At 34.6% G+C, this 26416-nt stretch overlaps 2 protein-coding genes across 6 annotated transcripts in view; one reads left to right on the plus strand and one right to left on the minus strand.

The window, feature by feature from the left end:
• The window catches only part of LOC119632214 (serine/arginine repetitive matrix protein 2), a 46827-nt gene extending 21424 nt beyond the window's left edge, over positions 1-25403 (minus strand). The window contains exons 1-2 of one of the 2 annotated variants that reach the window (XM_038025024.1): positions 25293-25403; positions 7985-8393 (exon numbers count right to left, since the gene is read on the minus strand). In XM_038025024.1, the coding sequence (XP_037880952.1) occupies positions 7985-8278 (294 nt within the window). In that variant the 5' untranslated portion in view covers positions 8279-8393; positions 25293-25403. Of the gene's footprint in view, positions 1-3253; positions 3393-7984; positions 8394-25292 lie in introns of those variants that run through there. The other variant, XM_038025030.1, reaches the window with a different exon arrangement.
• The window catches only part of LOC119632231, a 23621-nt gene continuing 15139 nt past the window's right edge, over positions 17935-26416 (plus strand). For 2 of the 4 annotated variants that reach the window (XM_038025048.1, XM_038025040.1), the window contains exon 1: positions 17935-18483. In XM_038025048.1, coding sequence (XP_037880976.1) covers positions 18021-18483 — 463 coding nt within the window. In that variant the 5' untranslated portion in view covers positions 17935-18020. Of the gene's footprint in view, positions 18484-19768; positions 20200-26416 lie in introns of those variants that run through there. The other 2 variants (XM_038025064.1, XM_038025055.1) reach the window with 2 other exon arrangements.

Raw genomic sequence — 26416 nt, forward strand, 5'->3', positions numbered from 1 at the left:
TTGAGCAGAAAGCAAAAAAAAAGGAATTTTTATTTTGAATCTTTTCATTCTACCTTGTGATTGCTGTTGATCCTGATTAAATATGCGCTTCTAAGTATGCTGCACAAATGCATCTAAATCATGAAATATTTATTATAGGCCACGTACACTGTTTACACTACTCTGCATTAGGCGACAAAGCGCATTGAGAAGCGAGCACACACACACACACACACACACACACACACATACATGCACATACATGCACATACATGCACATACATGCACATAAGTGGTACATATACATAGGATATATGTGTTATTTTTTAAGGCCCGTTTGTGCCTTCCTCTCAGCACGGCCGCATAAAATACATCGATCAACAATTTCCGGGACTACGTACGACTTTTTCCCACAGTTAACAGAGATGCAATTAATCCAACGCTTCGACAACATGTCTTCGATGCCGTTTTTATAGAAAGATAGTCAAAATGCGTTTCAGTTTCTGTAGTGACGTCATCATTTGCTTCAAACGTTTTTCTCTAGGTCATTTATTTCAAGATTTCTAAACAGCCAATAGAGCAAAAATTGTCATAACACTTTCCAATCCAACACCAAGTCAGTATTGTACTTTTGACCCCATCAAAAAGAAAGGCTTAAACTATAAACAAAATCGGATTTTTCTATTGTTTTGAAATTGGTAAAAGTAGCGCCACCAAAAATACGGAAACCAGTTAAAAAAATGCGCAAAACGATATGAAGTATCGAGATGCGTGATTTAAGGACTTGAAGTTACTATTTATCTGTAAGTCCCAGGAATTATTGATCAATATCATAAACATATGTATATACGTACGAGTTCAGTAGGCATAAAATTGAGTTTGGATGCATGGGTTTGAGTTGGTTTAGCTAGAGAAAGTTCATAAACCTTGAATTTAAGTTAAAAAAAAAAAAAAATAGAATTTTGTATTGAAGTATACATGTGAACACACAAGTGCTCTGCCGTTTAATGTAACGTAATTTAAAATCACATTTAGTCATTTTCGAAAGATTTTCAAAATTCATATCTTTTTCAAGTTTTCTTTTCATTCAATTTTTGACTATTGGTTAAGAATAACACTTGCGTTGCATTTTTCGCTGGCGCTTGCATTCGCATAACACTAGACCTATCTTTCAACTGATGGCATAATGGTCTTAGCATGAAACATAGCAAGAGCTTACCAAAGAAAGTGGCACATGTTACCTTTAATAAAATTGATTTAAATTAAAAGAAAATATATGTTTGAATTTTACTAACAAAACAGAAAAAATCGCCACGAAGTTCTTCCTTAATCTAGTAAAGTCATCAATTATACGTTCTTGTATTGGAAACCTGCTATCTGTCCGACAATATATCTTTATGTTGAATGCCTGCAAAAGATAGCAATAAGTACCAGATGATAACTACAAGCAGGTAGTGAGTTTTAATAGTGTATAGTACTTTTTGACTTGCTGGATGTTTGAACTGAAAACTGTGCATTTGCTGTGGCCGTTGCTTGGTTTTCTTTTCTTTTTTTTTTTATGTTGCAAGTAGTCCTAGAGTGCTGTTTTCGGATGGAAATGCACGCTTCAATTTATACGAATTTTTAAATAAGATGCGTTTTATGGTAGCGTTTTATCATTAAAAGAATACTCATCCTTCACCAGAGAATAGCAGCAATAGATGAAGTTGGCCGATTATACGTAATCCTTGAGTAGTTTGCTTAAATACAGCAACCTGTACGCGCCTCGGATGGTTTTGAATTAAAGAATTTGAAATATTTATATCTGATCGAGGAAAATAAAGGTTTTCGTCACGGCTCAGCGATCGTCACCGTGTTTAGAATAATCGCTTGACCGATGCATGCTTAATTAGGCAAAAGGATGGTTGCAACGAACGAGGCTCGAGCATAACCGCTCATACCGATTTCTATTGTGTCCTTCTGGTGATTCAATTAGAAGATTTAGTAACTCCAAGGTCTAATTTGAACAGTTGAACAATAAAACTTGTTACAGTGGCAAACGCGTACGGTGTGGAGAATGAAGTGACTCAAAACGAGTAACGAAAAGGCCAGGACGCTTCCAGAGATATTAATCTATTCCGTGACTGCATCGATAAGAAATCGATTTCAGATCGGAATGTAAAGAAATGCGTAAATAAACAAGCTGAATAATAGTGAGTGCATAAGAGCGCAAATTATTAACTAAACTGAATGAAAAATACTTTTTTGATTTGCGAAGAGAAGCGTCAATGGGTGAATCTTGTTCCGCCATTTTCCATCCTAAAGTGTAACAAGCAATCTAGTACAACAAGAGTTTTCTCATTGGTTCGAGTAAGCACTAAGCCATGGCATCATGCCTGCGACCACAGCTTGTCATGCCTAGTTAAGCAAGTAATTAAATTATATTTAAACTAACGTTATCTTCAGGAAAAAATGTAATTACTCTACTAAGCAAATAAAGCAATTATCGAACACATGGCGCTAAACAGATAAATTACTAGAAAGAGAAGCAGAATCACTATAGTGGGACACGGACCATTGTTAAACACCCCATATCATTTCGCTTAATACAGCTATCGATGTAGCGACTATAAGCGAAAATATGGTATTATACGGAAGTAATTGAGAAAGTGCTGCGATCTGAACCAGTTTCAGCAGCGTTCGCCCTTAAAACAAAACGGGACGGTGCACCCAATTTAATCAAGACATCTCAATAATTGCGACCTGGAGGTTAAATACAGGATAATAAAACGAATAAATTGACAGATGGACAGACAAACTTTAGACAGCCACTATAAATCGACCGGTCGAATACAAGGTGGAGTCTCCCTCAACCCGTTCTAATTGCGGCGTAGATCTGCGGGACCTTAACATACCCTTACACCACAAGCTCTGTAGGGCATAAAAACTAGTAGGTATTACTGCCCAATTTCTTCAATAAAACCTTTAGCTTTTTCTATACATTCTAGAACATCCAGTAGATTGGGAGTCCTTTATTTAATAGATTTTTATTTCAATATATGTTTTTTTTTTACTTTCCTTCATGTTTTTTTTTTTTTTTTTGTACAATAACAAAAAAAAATTTGGGACATCAGCTATGACATCAATAATTTATTGGAATTCATTTGAAAATAGTTTGAAAGCGTGAACCTTTGCAATGAAAAAAATTAGGACTACTTAAGCATCCCTCGTTTTATTGTCTTAAACGAGGTAAGGCGATTCAGGAAGGGAGATTCGTGGATCAACTTTTACTTACATTTAATTAATTATTGCTTTTCGCCACAACATTATATTGCGGGCTTCCAAATCGAAAATTATCTGGTTTTGCAATAATATTTTTTTGTACTTGTGTTCTTTTTTGTTTTTTTGAAACCTTAAAATATTTTTTTTTTTTTTTTTTTTTTTGTTTTAATATCTTTGTAAATCGGTTCACTTTGAAATTATTAAAATAAACTAATAATAATATTAATAATAATAATGTTGTTTTATTGAATTAATTAATATACGTATTGGTTTCTTTCTTTTTTATTTTATTTCCTATAAACTTAATAATCCACCGCTCGGTTTATGTATTGTAACTTTCTAGTAAAAATTAAGTTCTCTCGATTACAATTTTCTTCTAAACTTTTTCCCATTTAACCTAAAAATAGGCTTTAATTCTTTTTTTTTTTTTTTCTTTTCTTCTGCACTGCTTGATAAATTTTTTATGTGCACTTGTTTCCAATGAAGAAGAGGATATAGATCCGCATTAATATATAAGTTAACCACGCTCACTCGCTAAAAAGACCAAACTAACCAAACTAACTAACTGTAAAGCAAGAATCATTACCGTTTACAGTAGCAGCTGACTTTTTTTCATTCATCATACTAGCCAACATACATAGTACATACAATTTAACTGCAATTAAACTTTATCTATGACTTTCAGATTTTCTACCCTCACCTAAGAGCTTTAAAATAACAGCTGTTATTATGGAGAAAAGCTCCGGTTAAAAATAAGCTTCTCTCTCTCATTAGCAGTCTCTCTATCTCTTTCTTGCTCCTTCTTACTCCCTCTCTTTATCTCTTTCTCTCTCTCTCTCTCTCTCTCTCTCTCTCTCTCTCACCCTTTTACGCTTTCTCTCATATTCGTTATCTTTGTTCCTGTTTCATTTTACATCCACCTCTCCTTTTGTTTACCTATTTCGTCTATCACGCTTATGTACGACACACAAACGATGGTTGTATTCAAATTTTGTGATAGTCGTAGACGCACATGTTTTCTTAACTTTTCCAAATAATATAGAGATGCCTTTAATTTGTAACACCAACCAACGCCTAATGACACTCACCACCCTTCAAATTATCCACTTTCATACAAGTATTTATACACACATGCATATACGCATACAGCCTTATGTACATGCATATTTAACGTTTATAAGTTTGCTAATGTATATAGCTTAACTTTTAACAAGTATGTATATATGTATCGTACATATATATATGTATATATGTATATATGTATATATGTATATATGTATATACGCATTATCTAATGTATATAACACTGCGATGCCTTTTAGGCACGTGACTAAATTTAACTATCTCGCCATCTACAACGATATATATGCATGCCACGATATGAGAAGGCGCGATACAACCAAATCTTTTCAAAATAAAATGAATTAAAATCTAACACTCTTAGCCAGCAAAATACTTAAGAAGATGGGCAAGAAGGTATAAGTAATAATAACTTAATATTTAGTTTTAACTGCAAATGCTCTTTATTTCATTGAAGTGTTGAAGACTTGAATTAACGTTTCATTCGATTATACTTCCTTCAACCTTGCTCTTGTGTGCTTCCCTTTTCCCCTTAGTGAAGTAATTAGCTATTGATAAAACAAATTTTCCCCTCGACAATTTTACGGCAAATAAATATATATATATATATATATATATATATATATACATATATATACTCGGTACTTAGCCAAGTGAATAAAATCGACGAAAGCCGTTCAAAGCGCCCGGATAAGTAGCATGTAAATGAATTGTCAGAATGTCGTGACGCTTTGAAACTTGTCGTTTGAAAATAGGTGCTATCCAGGCATCAAACGCGTCTGTTAACAATGTTGCCCCATATATGTCAGACCGGACACCTATTGAGTGAAGTGTTATTACATATATATAAGTATCATTTTCTAAATACGGCATTATATGAAGACTGGTCATTGAAAAGTTCATCAAACTACGTCGAAGATTACAATTCATACTAAATATGAAAGTATATTTCGAGTAAGATTCTGCCTAAGTATTCATAAGTTTATTTCAAGTCACACAACTGCACCTATTCGCAGTCAACGTAAGCTCTTCATTCAGTTAATATAACCTTAGACATGCTCGTCTTTCCACTATCACTCTCTCTGTCTCTCTCTCTCTCTCTCTCTCTCTCTCTCTCTCTGACTCTAGTTGTACTTATTCTTAGGATTTTTTCAGGTCAAGAAACTTGGCGTACAATTCTACAAATCGGGAAATGCATGTGAACGGACAGAGAAATATGATTTACAATCTCTAGCAGATATCAAAATTTGCACAAGCACATGTTTAAGAGTCTAAAAGGTAACAATGGTCTCGACTAATTCGCCAAAGCTTTGAGCAAAGTTTCGTCTTCGTAAAATTACTATACGCTTGCAACTACTTCCATAAGAAACATTTTCTTTTCGTATTACCAGGTATGCAAATATGAAACCGGGGGTTTAACGTCACGTGTAGATAAGATCCACGTATGAAATTGTGTTTTTTTATGGCTGTTGTTATGCCAATATCACAATAAAAAATGCTTCTTCTAACAATAGATGCACTTTGCCCGAACGACAAAAAAGAATAAGAAAGTATTTTCACATCGCATTGGCATCGCAATTGGCGGTATGGAAAGTGCTTTTATTATTTAGAAAATTCATCGGTAAATTCCGGTTTCATATGTACATAGCTGTTAATCAGCTAATTCAGCTTACTATCCATATCACAGTTTTAAAGTAATGTAAAGTGAAGTAAACTGTAATACTAAGTGCTATCGAATCAAATGCATTCATACTTTTAAAAATCCAGACTAAAAACGAAGAAAGATCGACGAGATTGGTTCGATGCTGGAAATTCTTGTTCAAAGACGCGAAAATAACGATGTTTTCGGCGTAGGGTCACTGGTATTGGAAAAGCAGACTCGCTTCACTTGCTCAGACGTATTTGTTAAATCCTGAGCATCCGTGGTGGCTGAATTCCTGATGGAGAAGTGTGGAAGCTGACGACTCTCCTCACTCTCGATGACTTTTCCCCAGGTTGGGTTGCCCTCGCCGGGAAGTCTCTTCGAAACAGTTGACATAATCTATCCTATCATGCCTGATTATTACTGAACATGCAGCCATAGGTGGATAATTGTGGTCGCGGGCTTACATTTCAGTACGGAAGAGCAGTCTTCGATCGGTAAAGGGACAACACTTACCGATTGGGAACGCATCCAACAGACTGCGGCCATACCCTTCTCTTTCCTCCTGTGACACGTACAGGGAACATCCCTGGAGTGATTGGTCATAGTTAAGAAAAACCAATTCAGACTAACATCGAGAATAAAAATAAAAATACCTTCTTTCCTCAAAGGCGACGTGTAAACAGTTAGGGCATTCGGATTGGGTGTAGTTTATTAAAAGTTTCTGCAACAGAATCCGATACGGAATTTTAAGAAAAATTTTTAAATATTTAAGGGTTCGGAAAAGAGCCGAACGGACTGCTCCAAGCAATAAAAGTGAGAAATTCAACGGGCATAGACCTTTTAACAAGTGAAACAAATAGCTCGATTACTAGATTATAGGAAAAAATAACACTGTGCGTACAAAACAACAAAAGTTGTGCTCAGCGATTGACGATATTTGGAAAAACTTTCTTTATATGTGTTCGTGTGTGTGTGTGTGGGTATGATTGTGATCTAAGCATACCTTCCAAAAAAAAAAATGAAAATTAATCAGGTAAGAAATTTATAAGTAGCGGCGGCCGAATCTTTTGCTTGAAAGCAAATTGGAAAAAAATGATATTTTCGATTCCTTGGCCGATCTTTTTTATTTTTGTTCAGGTACTGTTCTCTCGCTTTTATAATAAATACATATTCTTATTGTCCTTACTTATGAGTAATGAACGTGACAGCCCCTTTTTTGAAGGCAGAGCTGTTTTAAGATTATGTTAGAATGTGGGTGTGTCCTTCGACCAATTTAGATAGTTTTCAAACTACTAAACTACGTGCGAAAATTTCCTATGTTTTTTTAACCAAATTTCAAGCCGATACTTGCATTTTTGTCACACGTGATTAACGGTCAGATAGTTAGATAGACGAACATCGATTTAAAATTTGATGATGGCCAAGAATATATTCACTATAGAGATCGCCGAAGCTTCGTTCTAGGTGTTGCAATAGTTTTGATGGAAAGAACATACCGTGTCCCACACACGCACTCTTCGAAAGGCAAATAAAAAAAAAAAAAAAAAAAATCGAAGACCACTTCAGTTCCTCAATAGCGAAGATGAAGAGAAACACTTCTTTCAATTCCTCAAGTGTTGAGTGTGGCGTTAAAAAAGAATTGGAAGCAAAGGGCGGGTAATAAAATCTGATAAAACAATTCTTCAATTAATTTTACTTACACGTATCTTAAATTTGGATAAATTCTTTATGGAAAATTCATTTATTATCTCTGTTTTTATTTGTTATAAACAACAATAGTAGAAGCAGCAACAACAACAACAACAACAACAACAACGAAGAGATACCAACAATGTTTATGACCTAAAATCTTAATGTTTGCATTTTATTTATTACATTTTCATCGTATGGTCTTACTTGCTACATGACCTCATATAGAAATGTCAATCTATATGAGTGTATATGTATATATATACATATATATATATATATATATATATATCTGAGAATATATACATTTACATATTGGCTACAACTTACTTCTTGATTTTCTTGAAATTCGCCATTACGATTAATATCCTTGGCATCCGTTGTTATGGTTGCCGCTGTTGCCGCAGCAGTTGCTGTTGGAAATTGTTGCAGGCCAAAATGTATAGTGGTTGAAGTATTTAGATCAACTGTATTGGTTATATAGCGAGAAGGGCTGGTAGCAGCAGCAGTAACGGCAATGGAGCCAGTAGTCGCAGCAGCGACGGGTGTTAAGGAATCCTCAAAGGATTTCTCGAACGAAGCTATTGGCGCCGGGCCAAGACGTTTTTGTTTGCGTGGATCCATTATAAAATCATTGAATTCATTCAGCTTGAAACTTTACTACAATTGTTACAAACTTACGGGCTCCTCTTCTTTCTATGCTTTGCGAGGAAACTTTACAACGCAACCATTTTTTCAACTGCAAATAAAACAAAACAAAATAAAACAACAATAAAAAAAGACTGAACTTCAGTTTTGAAAAAATCATGTAAAGAAAGGACAAACAATCATTTAATTTATTACAATTAGCGCTTGTGTCTGCTTCCATATAAATATAGCATGAGTCTAGTGTGAAGAAGTTGCAATCTGTTTAAAGTTTATCACGAAGCATAGCTGTAAACGAAAAAATTCAATAAAAAAGAAGAAGAAAATTTAATGCATTTACCAGCGGAATAATGTTAGTCTAGTAAGCAAGCCACTATTTGATAATTTTCAGTCAATAAATTCGAACTTATATGCATACACTTCCTAGAGCTTAAATTGTTGAAGTTGCAGTACGTTCTAAGACGTATGTGCCTCCTACAGAGCCCTTCGTTTAGGATTACGTTCTTTATCTTTTTCATTATTTAAAAAGTGTGATCCCTCGAGTGAAGAAGGGTACAGTTACGGTATATGTGATTTAAAAATAACCCACTTTTAGCTACATAAAGGATTCGTTCTGGTGTCACACTTTCATAAAAACATATATATTTACGTTTGAATAATAATGAACAAACCGCAAGGATTATTATAGCCAGATGCCGTTTTATATTCAAAGTGTCATCACCTGATTCGCCACTGCGAAAATATCTTACGCAAATTAAAGAGATTTTGGCGATATTCCACCCTTCAATTTTTAGTCGCAGCACGAAAAGTTCGCCTATTAGTTAACACCTGGTATCTAAGTCAAAACAAAAGATTGAATGAAGAGAAGCAACCACACACCAAATTGAGACAATCCCAAACCAAGATGAAAGTTTTTTTGAAAATAAACAACTAACGGAATTTATTGTGTATACTCATTAAACGAAAGACTCCATTCGGGACGACATATGCATTCGTTATTGCGTTGGCCAAAATCCATCAATTAAAGTTTGAAATGCTTTCTTACGCTTTCTGTCTTGTTAGACCATATTTATCTCTTCGCATGACTTTCGTTTACCAACAATGCCGAGACGAAGATGATCGGTTCTCATTACCTTAAGATACTGGAACTATCATTGGAGAGATCGAGTCGAACTAAAAGCAGACTAAAAGACAAAGATGCTTTTTTCCAAATTTTTCGTTTACTACTCTGCTAGTCGATCACTTGCAAAAATAAACTGTTTCATTTTGAAGGAGGAGTTCTAACGCCTTGATATAAATCAAAAATGAATTGTAGGGTACACGGGGAATAGGCAAAAATATTGCTGAGCAAAAACATACTATATATCTTAAGTCCTCCTGCACGTCACATACATCCATACAAATATAATACACCATGTACCACAAGCGGTGTAGGGAATCAAAAACCGAAAAGCTGCGAGTCTTTTAACTTACAGTAAACGATCTACCGAGTTTACGAGTGCAGGCAGAGAAATTGCTAAGTTAGAACAGTAAACTTTATCGTTAAGTATCTGTAAATTCAGATAAATGATCGGGTACAGCTCAGGAACACAGCTCAGTGCAGTAAATGATACGATTAGCTTATGACAGCAGATAGAAATATTAGTGAGTTCAAGCTAAAATATTGAATAAAAATGTATTGATCGGAACACTGCCAAATTGAGCATCTCAAGATCGCGAAACAACATAAGTTTTATGAGTAAACCCGAACAACCGGACAACTTAACGGAAACTGTTGAAACGATGCAAAAACTTACGCTGCCTAGAAATATATTTTATGAGATTTCAAGCTGCATTCCTGCACGTTGCATACGTTTTGTCGAAACTACTTACTACACGATCATCATTCCATGGCCGCAATCATCGTCTGACCCGTTTTCCCGATTATGTGAGTTTGTAATAAGTAAAGAACAAATTAAAGAACAGATTATATGATGCTGTGCTCTTTGTGCGCGCTAATATTATCATTGTTTATTTGTTATTGTAATTGTTATTCAGCGAATTGATTTTTTACTAAATTTGTTTCATAAGTGCACCAATAACAACCATTTGCAATCGTCTTTGTAGCAATGGTAACTGGTTCAAAATGAGAACTCTAATATGACGAACAGACAGAGAAAAGGGGGATTATATAAAAACAAAAAGAAAGAAAGAGAAAGAAAAGAAAGAAAGTGAAAATAAATCTCTGACGCTATTGTCAATTAATAATTTCTTTTTTTCCATACATTAATAAAATTCTCTCCAATTCTTAGTTAGTTAACACATCATTCAATAAGTTCCCAGTCTGACACATACATGGCAGGCCAATATGATTCCTGGTTATAAGCAACTTTCAAGCGATACGTATCAAAATTTCGCGACATTTTGGCAATGAGTTCACAGATTATGGTGGTTTCAATTATTTTCGAAAGAATGCAAAACTTTGAATTGCGTCTCTTGATTGAATGGTGCTTCTTCTGGTGAGAGTAAAAATCACTAAGAGAAGTACAGGTGCTTTACCCAACAAATGGACGGACATACCTTAAGCCTTGGGCTATTCTACGCCCTACTCTACCTATGGTCTCCTTCGATCCATAATGTCTAATGGCAGATTGTGAAATGAGATCCGACGACACTCTAACCAGCTTTCCTCTGGCGCAAAAAAAAAATCTGTAGCACATTTCTGCATATATTTCTTTTCCTTTTCCTTTCCGCTTCCATTGAATTCACATTACTTTCAATAGCAGCAACAATGTCAATACTTTTAATTGTCTAATTAAAAAGGTACGGATTAAATAATTTGTAAGTATATATGTATGATTACTTTTATTATTTTAGGTACTACCACACAACATATCATATGTATATGTTATATACGTGAAATAAATAAGATGAGGAAGCTTGTATGTCAACTCTTTGCTGCGGGAGATGGCGACAACACTATTAGAGACGATCAAATTAATAATCAACTTCGGTTGTTGATCAATTCTATTATTGTTTTTTTTTTATTCAATTTGTTTCCTTTTTGATTTTAATTATGAACTGTACCTATTTCATGAAAGCGCTTGTATGCATCACTTCGCCAATATTCGACATAATATTTGAAGTGGCCTAATTAAGGCATAGAATTGGAGATACTTTTGCCTAGCTGGCTGGAAAAGATGGCAAATAGAACAGTTTTCTCTTATTCACCTTAAATAACACAAATATATATATTCTCGTCCAAACTGGATAATTCACCAAATTTTAGCATCTTGTCTTTTTCCTCTCACTCTTCCTCTTTTTTTCACATGCTGACAAACATTTATCCCCAGGACACGTTAATAGACATAACTACAGCTTCGTTAATGTTGGCAGATCGATGTACAGGTGGGATAGTCGCAAAAAGTTACACCTTAAAAGACCACCAATATATATATACTTTGATATAGATAGGAAGGCAATAGTATGAACATATAACAAGTAAAAAAAGTGTAACGTACATAAGCTGAACCAGATGTCGAGTGAAACAAATATGTTGGCCAAAAACGAAGGCCATTAGTACACAAACCCGCTTCAGAAGAAAGATCTAAATACCGTCGTGGCTTACATCCAGCATACGTAGACATATGTATATGAGGTTGGAATGCCAAAATTAAGATATTCTAACAGAAGACAGAAGTCAGCAATGGCGGAGAATGAAGAAATAAGTCAACTTATATCTGAGTGTCTGAAAGCCGAGGACAAGTGGCAAGGTCCGAAGTAATTGCAAATCATCTCGAGTCTTACAGAAGCGGATGTATTGGAAAGCATTAGCCAAAGACATAAACAACGATCCGTGCGGCTTATCGTACAAAGTAATAACCAACAAAGTTTGCCTCGGAAAGCTTATAACAGGAATTACGACTTCAGCTTGGACGCAAATAATAGTAGAAAAGCTGATCCCAGCAACCAAGCATATATATGGTTACAGTGGAAAGCATCTGAGCAACATGTCGAACGACATAATACAACCGGTTAAATATATATATGGCCGGATTTACCCGATCATACGTACCACTTGTGCCTCAGGATGGGCATCTTTCCAACACTGTGCAAAAAGACAGCATCCGGTCTTGCTACAAAAGACTGACATGCCCTTAGATAGCGCGTTCTCTTGTAGATCTCTCGTAGGCAAACTTTTCAAAAAGTTGCTGCTAGCGAGATTAGAAAAAGGGGTGGAAAGTCTCCCGACGGCTTCGCTAGCCACCAATTTGGTTAAATCAAACGACAATCGACAATTGATGCTACTGTGGAAGTGGTCTCGGCAGCACCAAAAAGCAAGGATGCAAAGCGGTTGAGTGCTGTCACCACGTCGGACTTTACAAACGTCTTTAACAGGGCGGACTCAGAAACCATCATAAGACGTTTGTATTTGATTGAAACGATAGACAGCTACTTGTGTAACAGCAGTGTACGGTATAATACTAAGGACGGAATAAGAGAACACGAGACTACTGCGGTAACACAGCAGGGGTCCATCCTAAGTGCCCTTCCTTGTTATAGTCTTTTTCTACCTTTTTTCATTATAAAAATTTTCGGATTTCTTTGCAAAAGATCTATGCGTTCTGCCATAAATATTATCCTTGATAAATGCTCTTATAGAAAACCCGTAAAAATCATATTTGTAACTCGGTAACATAAATCGGCTGACAAATCGAACGCCAATATTTTTATGAAAGTGAGGGAACAAGAGATATTAATAGTCAGTTTTTTAAGTTTTCAATTATTATAAATGAAGTGCAAATAGAAAGTGCTCCTCTTAAGCTGTTAATTGATGCGATAAACTTCTCATGTTGACCGCAATAATCCAATTCAAAGTTAACTGAATGTGATTAAAACTTTGCGCGCGATATATTGTTGAGATTTTTACATTGATCTAACTGGGAGTTGTAGTTAAAGTGAAACAATAATAGCAACGACAATTTTGATTGCTTGATGATTAAATGATAGCTAAGAGAAGTTCGCAAATTGACCTAATGTCCACTGCACCTGGTCTCGTATTAAATGAAGTGCACTGAAAATGAAATCAATTAATATTCGCACGTGCTGAGACTTTTTCTTTCTACTTCACTTAACAATTAATTGATGTTAGTTATTGTTAACCCGTCTCGTTTCGCCCGTCGCCATACTCACTTCACCATCCTTCTCTTCGCGAACTTTTCTATCCTTGTCTCGTTCGTCAGTTCATTTATGAAAATTTCATATATGTATTACTGTTAGCGTGCATGCATGTTATGTTTCCTTTTTTTCTTTTTCATTTTTTATTTTTGCCGGTACTGACCAATTTAAGCTAAGACGTAGACGAGTTTATTGCCCCCATGGGCTTTGTATTTTAGCAAATATATGTGTGAAATAAATACATTCATTTTATACACACAAACGGTACGCCGTATCTATTAATTCTTAATAGGTTGTGTTATTTTTCTTTTTTTTTTTTGGTTTTTCTTCTTAATATGTACATCTTTTTAGACCCTACACCGCTTTTGAATCAGGGTATAATACGTTAGTACGAACGTATGTAACACGCGGAGGGGCTGAAGGTAGATCCAACTTTTATTATTCCGATCGATTCAGAAACGTAATCTGAATTGGTCTAAGCCCGTCTGTCCGTTTGTCCATGTAAATTTTTATTCAAGCTAAGATTCGCTCTTGTTGAGATATTTTGATGCAACTTGGAACACTGACGTGTTTTGACCAAAGGCCGAACTCTATTGAAAATAAATGGAATCGATCGTCTTTTTCGATCACTCCCCATATAACGCCCTACTCTGAAAAGTCGTTATATGGAAAGAAATTGGTATTTGCAAATTTTCTCGGCAAAAGTACCTAAGTAGTTGCATTACGACATTCTAAATTGGTATGAAAACTTTGCACCGACTGGGGCAGTTTTTGAACCTCCTCCTATATGATGAAAACTGATGTTCATGCGACAAATAGGTATAATTTTCAATGCTTCACGATGAAAACTATGTCATAATAGTAATTTAATATAAAAAAATTAATTGTACCAAATTTGGACCATATCAGCCTTTTTTTTTTGGATCCTACCGTAATAAAGATATTGCAGAGCAGAAAAATGTAAGTTTCAACAAGCGATGATAGAAATTGACCCATAATGTTACAGTAATTTCAAACAAAAATGAATTCTACAAAAATTGGACCATCTGCGCCGGTTTTTCGATCCCGCCCTATGTAAAGATTAAAGTTTTACTACATTAGATTGCGTTTTGGACCCGCTTTTGTATAGAAAGAAGATATAAGGTTTGTGTTCTTTAATAAAAATAAAATTTGTGCTAGACAGTGTGGTGTCGGGCATTTAATGGTCGGCCTTGCCCGACTGTAATGCTCTTATTTGCTTTTTTTTTTTTTTTTTTTTTTGCATTTTACAAATATTAAATCAATAAAATAATTACGACTAAGTGACGCTGAATTGTTTAAATGTAAAATATGCTTTTTTTATTTTTATTAAAAAATTTTTATTATTATTATTGTTAGTATTGATTTGTCTCTATGCCCGATCCCTTCTCTTCCCTTCTTCTTACTTTAATTGATGTCGTGTCGCTAAATATTGTTAGCAACTACAGTCGGCAAATTTTTTAATAGATTGTCATAATTTTTAATATTTATGAGGTGAGACTTGCAGTATAACAGTATGTTCTCAATTCGTTAACATGATGAAAAAATCGAATTAGTTTTTCGATTAATTCGAATATAGGTTAAGTCGACATTGATTGAAGCCAACAATATATCGATTTGTAAGGTTTTTGAACCTTTAGTAAAGCTATTGGGCAACTGAAGGTTTTAAGATTTAAAGCGCACTAAATGAAAATTAACGAGGCTTACTTAATTCATATCACTTGTTAATATAATGCTATTTTAATGATCTCAATATGTGAACAAAAATTATGCGAATGTTTGTTAGCGTCGTCATTAAAGCTGTAATACAGATCGCATGCGTTATGTGCTTGTATGTTGAAAGGCCAGAGATACCTTGAAAAGTTTCCATATTCGGAGAAAACAAGGTTTACGAAAAAGTGTCTCTGTGTTTTCTCTCCAACCATTGCTTAACACTTGGGATATAGGTAAACGCTTGTTTTGAGTTGTTTTCCCACCACGTTGTTGCCATCCTGTCGACATGCGGGTGAGAGTTTGTTATAATTTTCCCGTTATGAGTACATAACTGCTTCTGCAGTCGCAGCGAAATGGAAGACATACCTGGCAAGGCTACTGCAGCTGCGTATTGCATTAGGCGCAGAAAAATATCTGTGTCATCGAAAACTCGACATCAAAAACGTATTTGAAGAGTATCTGTCTGCAACAAGGTGACCCCTTTAAGTTACCTATTACTTTGTGATTATTTATGGCCTACAATACTTGCACAACAAGAGCTTATTACGCTTGTCCGGGTACGCACAACACAAAAAAGAACTTGAGGTAGATCCATCGTTTATTATGCCAAAAGTGATTCTGAATCGATCTAAGCTTGTTTGGACGTGTGTCCATCTTGTATTCCGCAAATATTCTGCTTATATACCCTTTTAAGAAGCAAGTTTCTATTACCCAAATTCATTGCGACATTTTTAATCCGTTAAGGACAAAACAATGGAACATAATTGTTAATATGTTAGCAAATTAAATACTGTTTATGTATGAATCAGTTTGTTAAATCAAATATTCCAGTAGGTTTGACAACATGTTTTTTGTATATCATATATAAAATTATTTTTCTCCTCACCGTTCAATGAACGTTTGCATATAGTATAGTATATAAGACGCGTAGCAGTCTTTTTTAAATTTTAACAATAATAAATATATAACAACAACAATAACAACAGCAACAACAAAATAAAACCATTACTTTTATTTCACACAACTCATGAATAATAGTCACAGTTTTTAAAAAAAAAAATGTGTTTAATGATAAATTACCGACAGTTTGTATGCACAACTGTTAATTGAAGCCAATACGACTGACTATATTGACTTTTTCTTTAAGCAAAAAAATTAAAAAACAAATATTTTTTCTTTTAAATATAAATGCAACGAATAAGTTGAATGATAATAATGTACTCAGAACTCCGTTAGGTGCCTTGGTATAGGAACAAATGGTTTTAGCAATGGATTAAATCGGGCTGTTACCGTTACCGTTACGGGTCCTTCGCATATAAGGGGCACAAAAGTTTTGCATCATTTTCTGACCCAAGAAATGACTCTGCCTTATAATTTGAATTAGGAGACGATTTTCTATTGATTTAAGCCTGCCTGCCTGCCTGCACCTCTCTAATATCAGGACAATTGAAAAAAACTGGCGGAAGAAAGGAAGACAAGGATTAGGTGGTGTCCGAAGCCTAGTGACTGTGTGTCCAATTATCGACATGGCACCGAAGTGCAAGGTAGAAGAAAAATAATAAGATCTTTTAGAAAAAAAATAATTTAATTTTGCTAAACATGAAACACGTCGGTTTACATTGTGCGTACCCATCATCATAAGTGCATCTATAAAATGATGGGGGAAAATTAATAATCAAGTCTGCCCCCACTATAATGATTTTACTGGTTCCTTATTATATTTTCATCGGCCTTTGTAGAATTTGATTTGTTCATGAAATCGCGTTGTTATTAAACCGGTTACTAAATCGGCCTTCTAGAAAAGTCAAGAGTCAATAATATTGGAAATGCGTACATATAAATGAATAAAAGAAGCTATATTTGTGCCTGCGATTTACCTCCAATTGTATATGTCTACAATCTGGGGCACTCGATTACTATATGCTGGAAGATGTGCTTTGTCTTGTGCGAAAAGCGAAAAGAAGAGAAGTATTTTCGTTGCGACGTGACTTGACTTTCGCATTGTTTCACAGACATAACTTTCGTATCCCCGTCTGTCTCTATTTAAAGTCAATCTGGAATTCATCAACTCTTAGTTTACTAATTTACAAGTCATAATTTTCTGTGCTCTATTTGAAAAGAAACTAGTTTCGAGCCTGAGGTCATGCTTTATTTCTTATAAGAAACTACTTATAGCGTGTCTTGTCACAACACGTGCATGATATAGTTAAAGTTTTGGTTTGTTTCATTTAATAAAATAGTAACTCTTTCTCTCTTTTCACATTTGTTTCGTTACCAGCTCTAGCGAATGGGGAGCAATCGCGTTTTCCCTATGCTTATCAACAGCATAAAATTTATTTATTTTCCCATTAGCATTCATTAGCATTATTTCAATAAGAAAAAAAAAATAAAAAACAGGTGCTAAGTTAACACTAAATAATTATTGTGCATAAAAAAAAAAAAACAAACAATGTTAGTCCGAGAGAGTGATTACGATGTAAGCATGGTTGATTGATTGACTTGCACTAGAAAGCTAATTAATAAACGATTGGGGAATAATTAAAATGTAATCAGTTGCGGTGTATTACAATTTTGATATATTCGATTGCAGTATGCGATGTATGCTAGATTTGCGGTTCCGTTAATAACGTCCACAGACTCCATATGCCATAAGTACTTCGTCAGCTTACGATACTCAACCGATTTACGCGTTATTCTCTTATCTGTTTGCATCTTAAGCCTGTCCAATTAAAATAAATGAAAATGGCTCAAAGCCACCAATAGACGAAGAACGATAATTACCAGTTCGCGGCAGATATCGATTTAAAACTTAGTAGAAACGTGTTCAAGGATCATGCGAGATCCCAACGGGAATATGAATGTAATGCGCCTGCAAACTTGCAAACCTCGGCATAGACCAAATATATTGGCAAATAACGGGGAACTTCAATCGCGTCTAGGGAAACCACACCAGCATATTGAAATTAAGCAATCAGCGCGTCACGTAAATCAAATTAGAGCTATTGCCCAAAATATCGATGCACATGATTCGCTATATCATATACTTTTTGAATGCGAAAGCGCTGAACAAGAGAGAAACGTGGCTAGAGCAGAGGCGACTGACGATCACGGATCTACTGCACCTGAGTGCTGTCGTTCAACATGGACCAGTAAACAAACTGAAAGATTATGTTATTCTACCTTTAAGGAAATAGTACTTATATATATATCCCATAAAATAGGCGGGGTGAGCTATTACATGTGGCAAAGCTTGACACTGAATGAATTGTTGGCGACCCTAGTATATTGTCAAAGAAGTAAGTATTCTAATAAATAACGGTGGATTTTAATAGGGTCTATTTCATGGATGCCTCGATGGCTAAAAAATCTTCCATCGCATATATCTAATGTTTGTGATAGAAATTAGCAAAGTGCCAAAAAAATTTTAAAAATTATAAGGACTGGATTTTAATACACTTTAGCACATTATTAGTACCTGATTCTAAGCCACTAATGCCAATAAAATCTTTTTTGTCTACGCACGTTTAAAGTAAGTTTAAAAAGACTATTACTGCCATTTACATATCGAAGCAAAATCTAGAGTTTTTCCTTTTATTGCCTTTTCGGCTCATCACCATCTCTTCTCTTCTCTTCTCTTCTCTTCTCTTCTCTTTTCTTCTCTTCTGTTCCTCACCGCTCTTTTACCCTATTTTCCCTTCTCGTCGTTTTATTTCTCGCCCTTCTTTTTCGCGTCTCTTCTGTCTCTCTCTCTCCCTCTCGTCTTGCTTCCTCTCTTCTCTTCTATTATTTAAAACTGTTGCTCTTTTTACCTTTTCTTCGCCTTTTTTAATCATAACCTTAACCTTAACATATTAAAGGATAATACTTGCAGGTATTTGCACTTACGTGCCTAGATAAAACCGTTAAAGGGAGCGAGAGCAATGTATGACATTGATTTATTGAATCAAATAAATAGAACTGTTTCGCGTTTCACTTAAAAAGCATATATTTTAAGTGTGTTGTTTGCTCCAATTTCACCACTATGTCCACAATTAGATAGACAAAAGCGGAGAGTCAGCGGCATTTTCAAGTCTACTTTGAGCAAGTACAGATAATTTGAAGATAGACAATCAAAAAATCCAAAATTAGTTGCAGAAAATCTACATTTATGTCAGAAAGACATAAACATATGGGGCCCTTATGGCTTGTTGAACATGAAGAAACTAATTTTGCGATATATTAGTTACTTTCATAGTGAGACTTCATGCTTATTAAGTGCTTTTTAGGTTAAATCCATTCGCCATTGCCTTTTGACAGTTTGGTGCAAATTTCGTACAATCAGTGCAACTGGGCGAGGAAGACAATTCGACAAGGTAGGCGGATAGTGAAGAAAATAAAATCGTTGCAACCGAAACACCGGAAAATCGTTTCGCCACTCACTTCGATTTTGAACAAGTCCATTGTTCCTTACATTGTTCCATTCAAACTTCCCACAACTGAAAAGGAAAGCGCAGCAATAACATTTCCTCTCCTTATTTATTATGCACTTATTTATTCAGCTATCCATTTGCAATTACGTTCATATTACTTAAAACGTTCCAGGTAATGTGTTCAATTCATAAAATGTCTTCAATTAAAACGTCAGCAAAGCAAATTATTCATACGGCCTTAGCAATAATAAAAAACTCAACTACAGTCAAACGAAAATTGTATTAAAAATTCAACGATACTTGAAATTGTTGGAATACGTTTGCGACAAGAATGCTACAAATTTTAAAAATGAAGGACAAAAGCAAAAAAAGAGATATGCAAGAAAGCTTAATATACTGCAGAGTGGATTAAGAGATGCCAGTGCACAGCGTCTCATCAAAATACATGAACACAAGAATTGATGGGGACACATCCGAGGAATAGACGAAAATAGATGGGCTTAAATCGATTTGGCAAATAATTGTGAAGCGATTGGTAAAATTAACGAGAATTCGGTCTCAAGTCACCCTAGGCATTGCATACATCTGTACACATTTGATATATCTTGTAAGAGAAGTGGTTTTAGCTAATGATGGTTGTCACCATATATAGTATTCATAGAAAGGCCTAACATGTTTTAGAATTATTCAGTTACGCAAATAAGCTTATCGACCGATCACAGCTGAGGAAAGAAAAAAATCATTTCCTCACATACTTGCCACGAAACTTAACTAGTCCAAGCGATGCTCTTGGCGGCCGCAGGGGACGATTCTTATGAAACCATCAACCATTGCAATATTCACGATTCAAAGTAAAGCAAACGAGACACACACCCAGGACCGTTTCTCATTGTTGAACTTATCGCCTAATTAGCCCAAAACCCTAAGCGGACTATGCAAAGTAGGCCTCTAAGATTCGCTCCTAATATAAGAGGAAAACAAGATCGATTTCTTATCCCATCTGCATTATAACATCGAGAAGCATACATCAGCAATTCCATGAAATATATGTACTTGCAATGAACGTCGGATTCAGAAACGATTTATTCCTACCCCTCTTAAACGTAACATCTGCATCAGTATTTTCCAATTGTTTCCGTCATAACGAACCACAAATTAGACTTTGACACCATAGAAGGGTTTTAGTTTCATGCAAGTCCCGTTATATGCAACAAATTCTCATCACAACATATTAAAAATTATGCCTTTTGGCATCTCAAACTTCATTTTTCATTCGAAACCGCGTACGAGTTGGTATCGAAAATATAGACCTACGTGGTCCAAATTCGGTGGGGTTAATTTATATGAGGAAGTATTATTATGAACGAATTTTCACTAAGAATTAATATTGCAAATTTTTATCCATATTCTACAATTTTAGGAATCTCTTACGCTGCGATCTTTAAAACGAAATATAAACTTCTTTATATTTTTGCTTAAACTGCTGCGCTACGCCCTGCTATTATGATAAAATCACTCAGTAGAAGAGTAGATGCCAAGCATGTGTTATTTTTATTGAAGTCTCCACATTTATGCTTAAATGTCAGAATATGTATCAAAGATACGCGGAAAGATAACAAGGCCTGTTTTACCGATGCATTGCAGAAACGTTTGGTTAGCGATCTATCAGTGATTTTGACCCATGATAAAAACTCTTTACACTTTTTTCTTATTCCTTTTTTATTAATTATTTATTTACGCATGAAACTCAGCTAGAATAAATTATCAGCCGAATTCCATTGACTCTTAATACTATATACTAATTATTATTATAAACTAGTAAAAATTATATAAGGAGAAGTGAAGAAAAAGAAAAAAAAAACTCATGTATATTTAAATAAGAACGAAAAAAGAAAGCATGTACACATCCAGTACAGAGGCACACTCACAGCAGACACGGAGTCGTGAGTGAATCCCTAAGTCATTGCAAACATGTAACCGATAACAGTAAACAACACCAAGTCATTTTCGAATCGTAGTAAAATGTTGAGATTACACGTTAGCTTAAATACGACATAGGCAAATTGCGTGTATTAAGCATAGTTGTTTTGATAGGCTTTGAGGAGTCGGACAATGGGATTAAGTTATAGATATCATTTACACTTCCACAAACTCCGAAAGGATTGAAAAGTAATTATAATTATATTTATATTGACTAAGCTTTATAAAGGTAAAGTTCCTAGAGCAGTGATTAGGGACATTGAAATTTATCTCACCAAGTAATGTTAGCGAATGAATAGTAGCATTAATTAATTTAATTAAGAAGGCAACATCAAGAATAAATCTACGTTTCTCAAGTGACGGTAAGGATAACAAAAGCAAACTATCTTCATAAGAAGGCAGGGAGACAAGCGGGTCCCAAACCAAATTCCTAAGGGCAAACAGCAAGAATTGATTTTCAATTGCATTCACCTAGATCTACATAACACCTACGGGAAGGAGACGACACAGCAGAAGCATATTCAAGCTCATGTATAGCCTTTTTAAGCTTTTCGGACCACCATTTAATGAAACCCGGCGCCGACCGAGCCTTACTTAAAGAGAGCTCAATGGGCAAATTAAAGTCTAATCTTTAACTGAATAAAATCCATAAATCGACGAACGAACTTACGTTTTCCAATTTTTGTGAATCGATGAAATACTCAGTACTGAGTGAATTCCTCCTTCAGAAAGAAAGCTTCTGGCATTTAGCAATGTATTTAAGTCAATTCGAACCTGATACGATCGTGAGTCCAAGGCGAAGAAACAAAACAGTTTAACAGTCAGTGTACATATGACTGGATTTAATCCCCGCGGGGAGACCATTAATGTGTAAGGTAAATGAAAGGAACCAGTGAGGCATCAGAAATCGCGGCATAAGAGCTTATCTATTTCTGTAAGTACGGAATGTAGCCCGAGGGCTGGAGTTTGAAGATCAATAAGTTGTAATTAAACGCTTTATTAAAATCAGCATTTACGATATCGGTGTGAGAGCTCCCAGAAATGCCGTTGGTTCTTTATCTAATTCCAGGAAATGCTTTTTTGTGCCCATGAAAAGCTTAAAAAGCCATGTCTTCTTGGAACAATAGTAACATACTTGTGACTTTTTATTTATCTTAATTGAACTTTAGTTTTAGTTCAGTTCTAATTTTTAACTAAAAGTAATTAAAAAAAATTAAAAGTAAATTCGTTCAGTCGAAGCGAAACTGTATTGAGACGAATTCGTTAGTTCATAGGTAGCAATCATGGAATCACTAGAATGGAAATAGGATTGCGGTGTCATCCGCATATGTGGCAGTTCAGATATTGACAGCGATCGGAAAATCTAAAGTGAAATTCCTATAGAGTATAGGATTTGAAACAACTCCGTGAGAATTTCGGTATATATATATATATATATATACTGCATTTACCATTTCCAACTTAAGTATAGAAATGTCTAAAAAGAATTAAAAAGATTAAATTTAAAAATGCATTTTCCAACACGGATAGCTGCCTTATTACTTACTCTATATAAATTCTTTTAATAATTCAACTAAACTTAGTTTACTGCACTTATTGCTATATGGGAGAACATGAAAGTTAACAGGGTGGAAAGTGTTACAAATTTGTCATGTCTGACGCTGTTACTGTATACGTTGAAGTAGTGGATATTATTGAAATTGTGTCTGTGTGTTGTAAGCCGGGCACACAGGTTGAAATGTGCATGAAATGATTCCACCTCTCTATCTAACCAATTTTTACGGATTTCATCTATGACTTCAAAAACTTTGCAACTATGCAAAAACTTTGGTTGGCAAAGCGAAAAACTTAATGTTTCTCATTTCGGTTTTAGTTGTTTTGCTTAACACTACACCTACCGATTAGCTCGTTTAATTCAAAAATGGTGCTGACGGACTTACTAACATTTTCGCGGTTAACGATCAAATACAGTCCGGTGCGAGTTCGAATAAATGGGAAATAAAGTGAAAACAATTTGGAATCAAAGTTTTACCGTTAGTTATGGACGCAAATTCCACCTTAGTACTGCTAACGTGTCCTGAAGGAGGCCGAATGTCGTCACATTGAAAATCCTAACCTAAATCCCAAAGTCCTTTCGCATACTATAAATCTTTTTCTTCCAACGATCCATGCAATCGTAGTATTTGATGTTGTCAGCGTTTTTCGCCTTAAATAGTTTCATTGGAACTGTAGTTATGGCAACCCATAGCACACTCAACTAAACTTCGTAATTTAGTTACCGCGAGTTTTGGCTTAATTGTGTATGTTAATGCTTCCACAGAGGCAGATTGCCTTAGCAGCGGCCATAGGCAGCATAAGTAAGGCTTTCACATTTTTGATATGAAAATCGATTTCAGCGATGACTTATAGTGCGAGATGACTTACAGTGCTTTAACTAAATCTTACTGATATTACTGTCTCAGGGAAAACTTGCAATTTTATATATCTTCAAAAATAAAATAACGCAATCTTTTAAGAAAGTCGGCCATGATCTCTTTCCGCAGTCGGCAATTAATGATGCTTTAGCACTCATGCGGAGTCATAATAAAAATTTGCATTATGTTTGAAAAGTTATCAAAATTTAAAAAATCAAAAGAAAATAGAAAATATTGTACAAAGTAATCTCAAGAGCCATAAACGAAAAGATCTTCCTTTAGATAGTATAATATACCGTTAATAAAAATAAACATAATTCTTTCCATTTTTCTATGCATTTCATTATGTAAATATAACTCATACGCAACGTTACTCAAATAAAATAAAGCTTTATAGTAACTGTAGGCTTAAAATGCATTGGATTTTAAATGGCAACTGTTTGTAAGATTCGGCTTTAAGTCTTGTTCAATTTTTTATTCATAGTTGGAAAACTTATTTAGAAAAACCAAACGTTGATTTTGTTGTTAGATTTTTCGTTTTTTTTTTTTTTTTTTTTTTAGGTTAACATGCCAACCAGACAAAGCTAGAAAAAAATTTCACCCTATTAAAGTAGAAAAAAAAGCGGTAATAACAAATTACGACAACAACAACAACAACAACAACTGCAGTAAATGAACAACATGGAATATTGTTGTTAGTTAAACTCCTACGATAAATGTAAGCAATGCGGTCGCCGCGATGGATGATGTAGTCGTAAGCGTGTATTTACAATAGTTATGTTGAGTAAAGCAAAACAGACATCTAAACAAAACTATTGCATGTATAGTTATATAGGTGTATATATAGGTGTATATGTATATTCAAACAACAATCATAGTTTTAAGTTGCTTTTGCTATTTTCCGCCTTTTTAGGCCATAATAAATATTTCTAAGGGGTATTCAACTCTTGATATATTTTATATGTTAATGCGAATGTAAAACAGACATTTGTGTGTACGTTCACTTACGTACATTAGTTGTGAATTTTCTTTTCTTATTCTACTTTGTCTTCCTTCTCTTAAAAAAAAATTTTGGTGGTGGAGAGGGAGGGGTTGATGAATACAGTATAGGTTCGTCGTTACAGCGTAAACTACCGCAGCAAAAAAAAAAATAAAAAATAAAAAACAAAAAAAAAATCTTAAAAGAAAAACTTAATCGCCTTCATATTAAACAATTCTGTACTGCATTCAAAATTTCATTTAATTTTAATTTTTTTCCTTTTTTTACGCATTTTTCTTTTTAAAAATTTTTCCAGGACTTACGTAAAATATCGTTATTTGTATGCGCCAACATACCAAATTTTTGGGGGATAAATTGTTTCACAAAAATTTATAATAATTTTATGGTCTACTTAAGGGCGTTGACTTTTTTTTTTTTTTCTTATAATTTTCTTCTTTTAACGAATTTATTCGTTTATTATTTTGAATTTTTTATATATTTTCCTTTTTGCTTTTGTCATTTATAAATTGTTTCCGTTTTATTTTTTATTTAATTCAATTAACTTTGTTTAATTGGAACGCTTTTGTTTTCTTCCGGTTAATGTACCGCAATTTTTAACTAACATCCGTTGACTGCTTTGTTTGACATCGATGTTTTATCAGTGCTTTGTCTACGTTTATGCTTTTATTTGCAACAGCCCGGCTCTTGGCTGGCTCTTGCCATCAATATTTAGGGCTTGCAACATGTTTGATGTTGCATTATATATTCGTTAGCCTGAGTCAAAATCTTTACATATCAAAAATAACGCATGGTATATATGTTGCATAGCTTTTAGATTTTGCATTTAAATAAACATTGATAGTCTGAAGCTTTGATCAGAGAAGCAGAAAAAAAAAATCGAAAGGATAAACTTATTTAGGGCTTAAGGCGAATTTTTTTCTTACCATCTATCAACGTCTGGTGTTGATTTGAAAAAAGTCAAATATTCAATGCTTCAGGTTATCATCATACACATGGAAATCTGTTGATATTTGAGCGAAAGGTGAAGTGCGCGAAGACCTTATATTCTTTGAAGAATGAATTTACGGTATTAGCATACAGATGGCAGCCGCTCAACTTTAAATCTATTACGACAAAGTCGGTAATCGTTTCATTCAATTTAATTCAGTTTATCTGGTTTACAACTTTAACGAAGAGAATTTAAGCAAAAGATACAATTTCCAAATGGCTTAGGAGGTGACTGTAACAAAAAATTCTTTTTTCAATTGGCTTAATAGATACTTTGGAGTAGATGAGGGAAAGATAAGCGGATCGAACTAACTGATTGAAAGTTCGAGAAGTTAGGAAGCTTTTTGTTGCTTCTTCAAGCTCTATAGAGAATCGTTTCAAAGACTACTCCTCCAAGCAAGACTGTATCAAAGGCTGCTTTAGCATTAAATAGCACCAC

The sequence above is a fragment of the Glossina fuscipes genome, unplaced genomic scaffold, assembly GCF_014805625.2.
Source record: "Glossina fuscipes isolate IAEA_lab_2018 unplaced genomic scaffold, Yale_Gfus_2 0, whole genome shotgun sequence".
Taxonomy (NCBI): domain Eukaryota; kingdom Metazoa; phylum Arthropoda; class Insecta; order Diptera; family Glossinidae; genus Glossina; species Glossina fuscipes.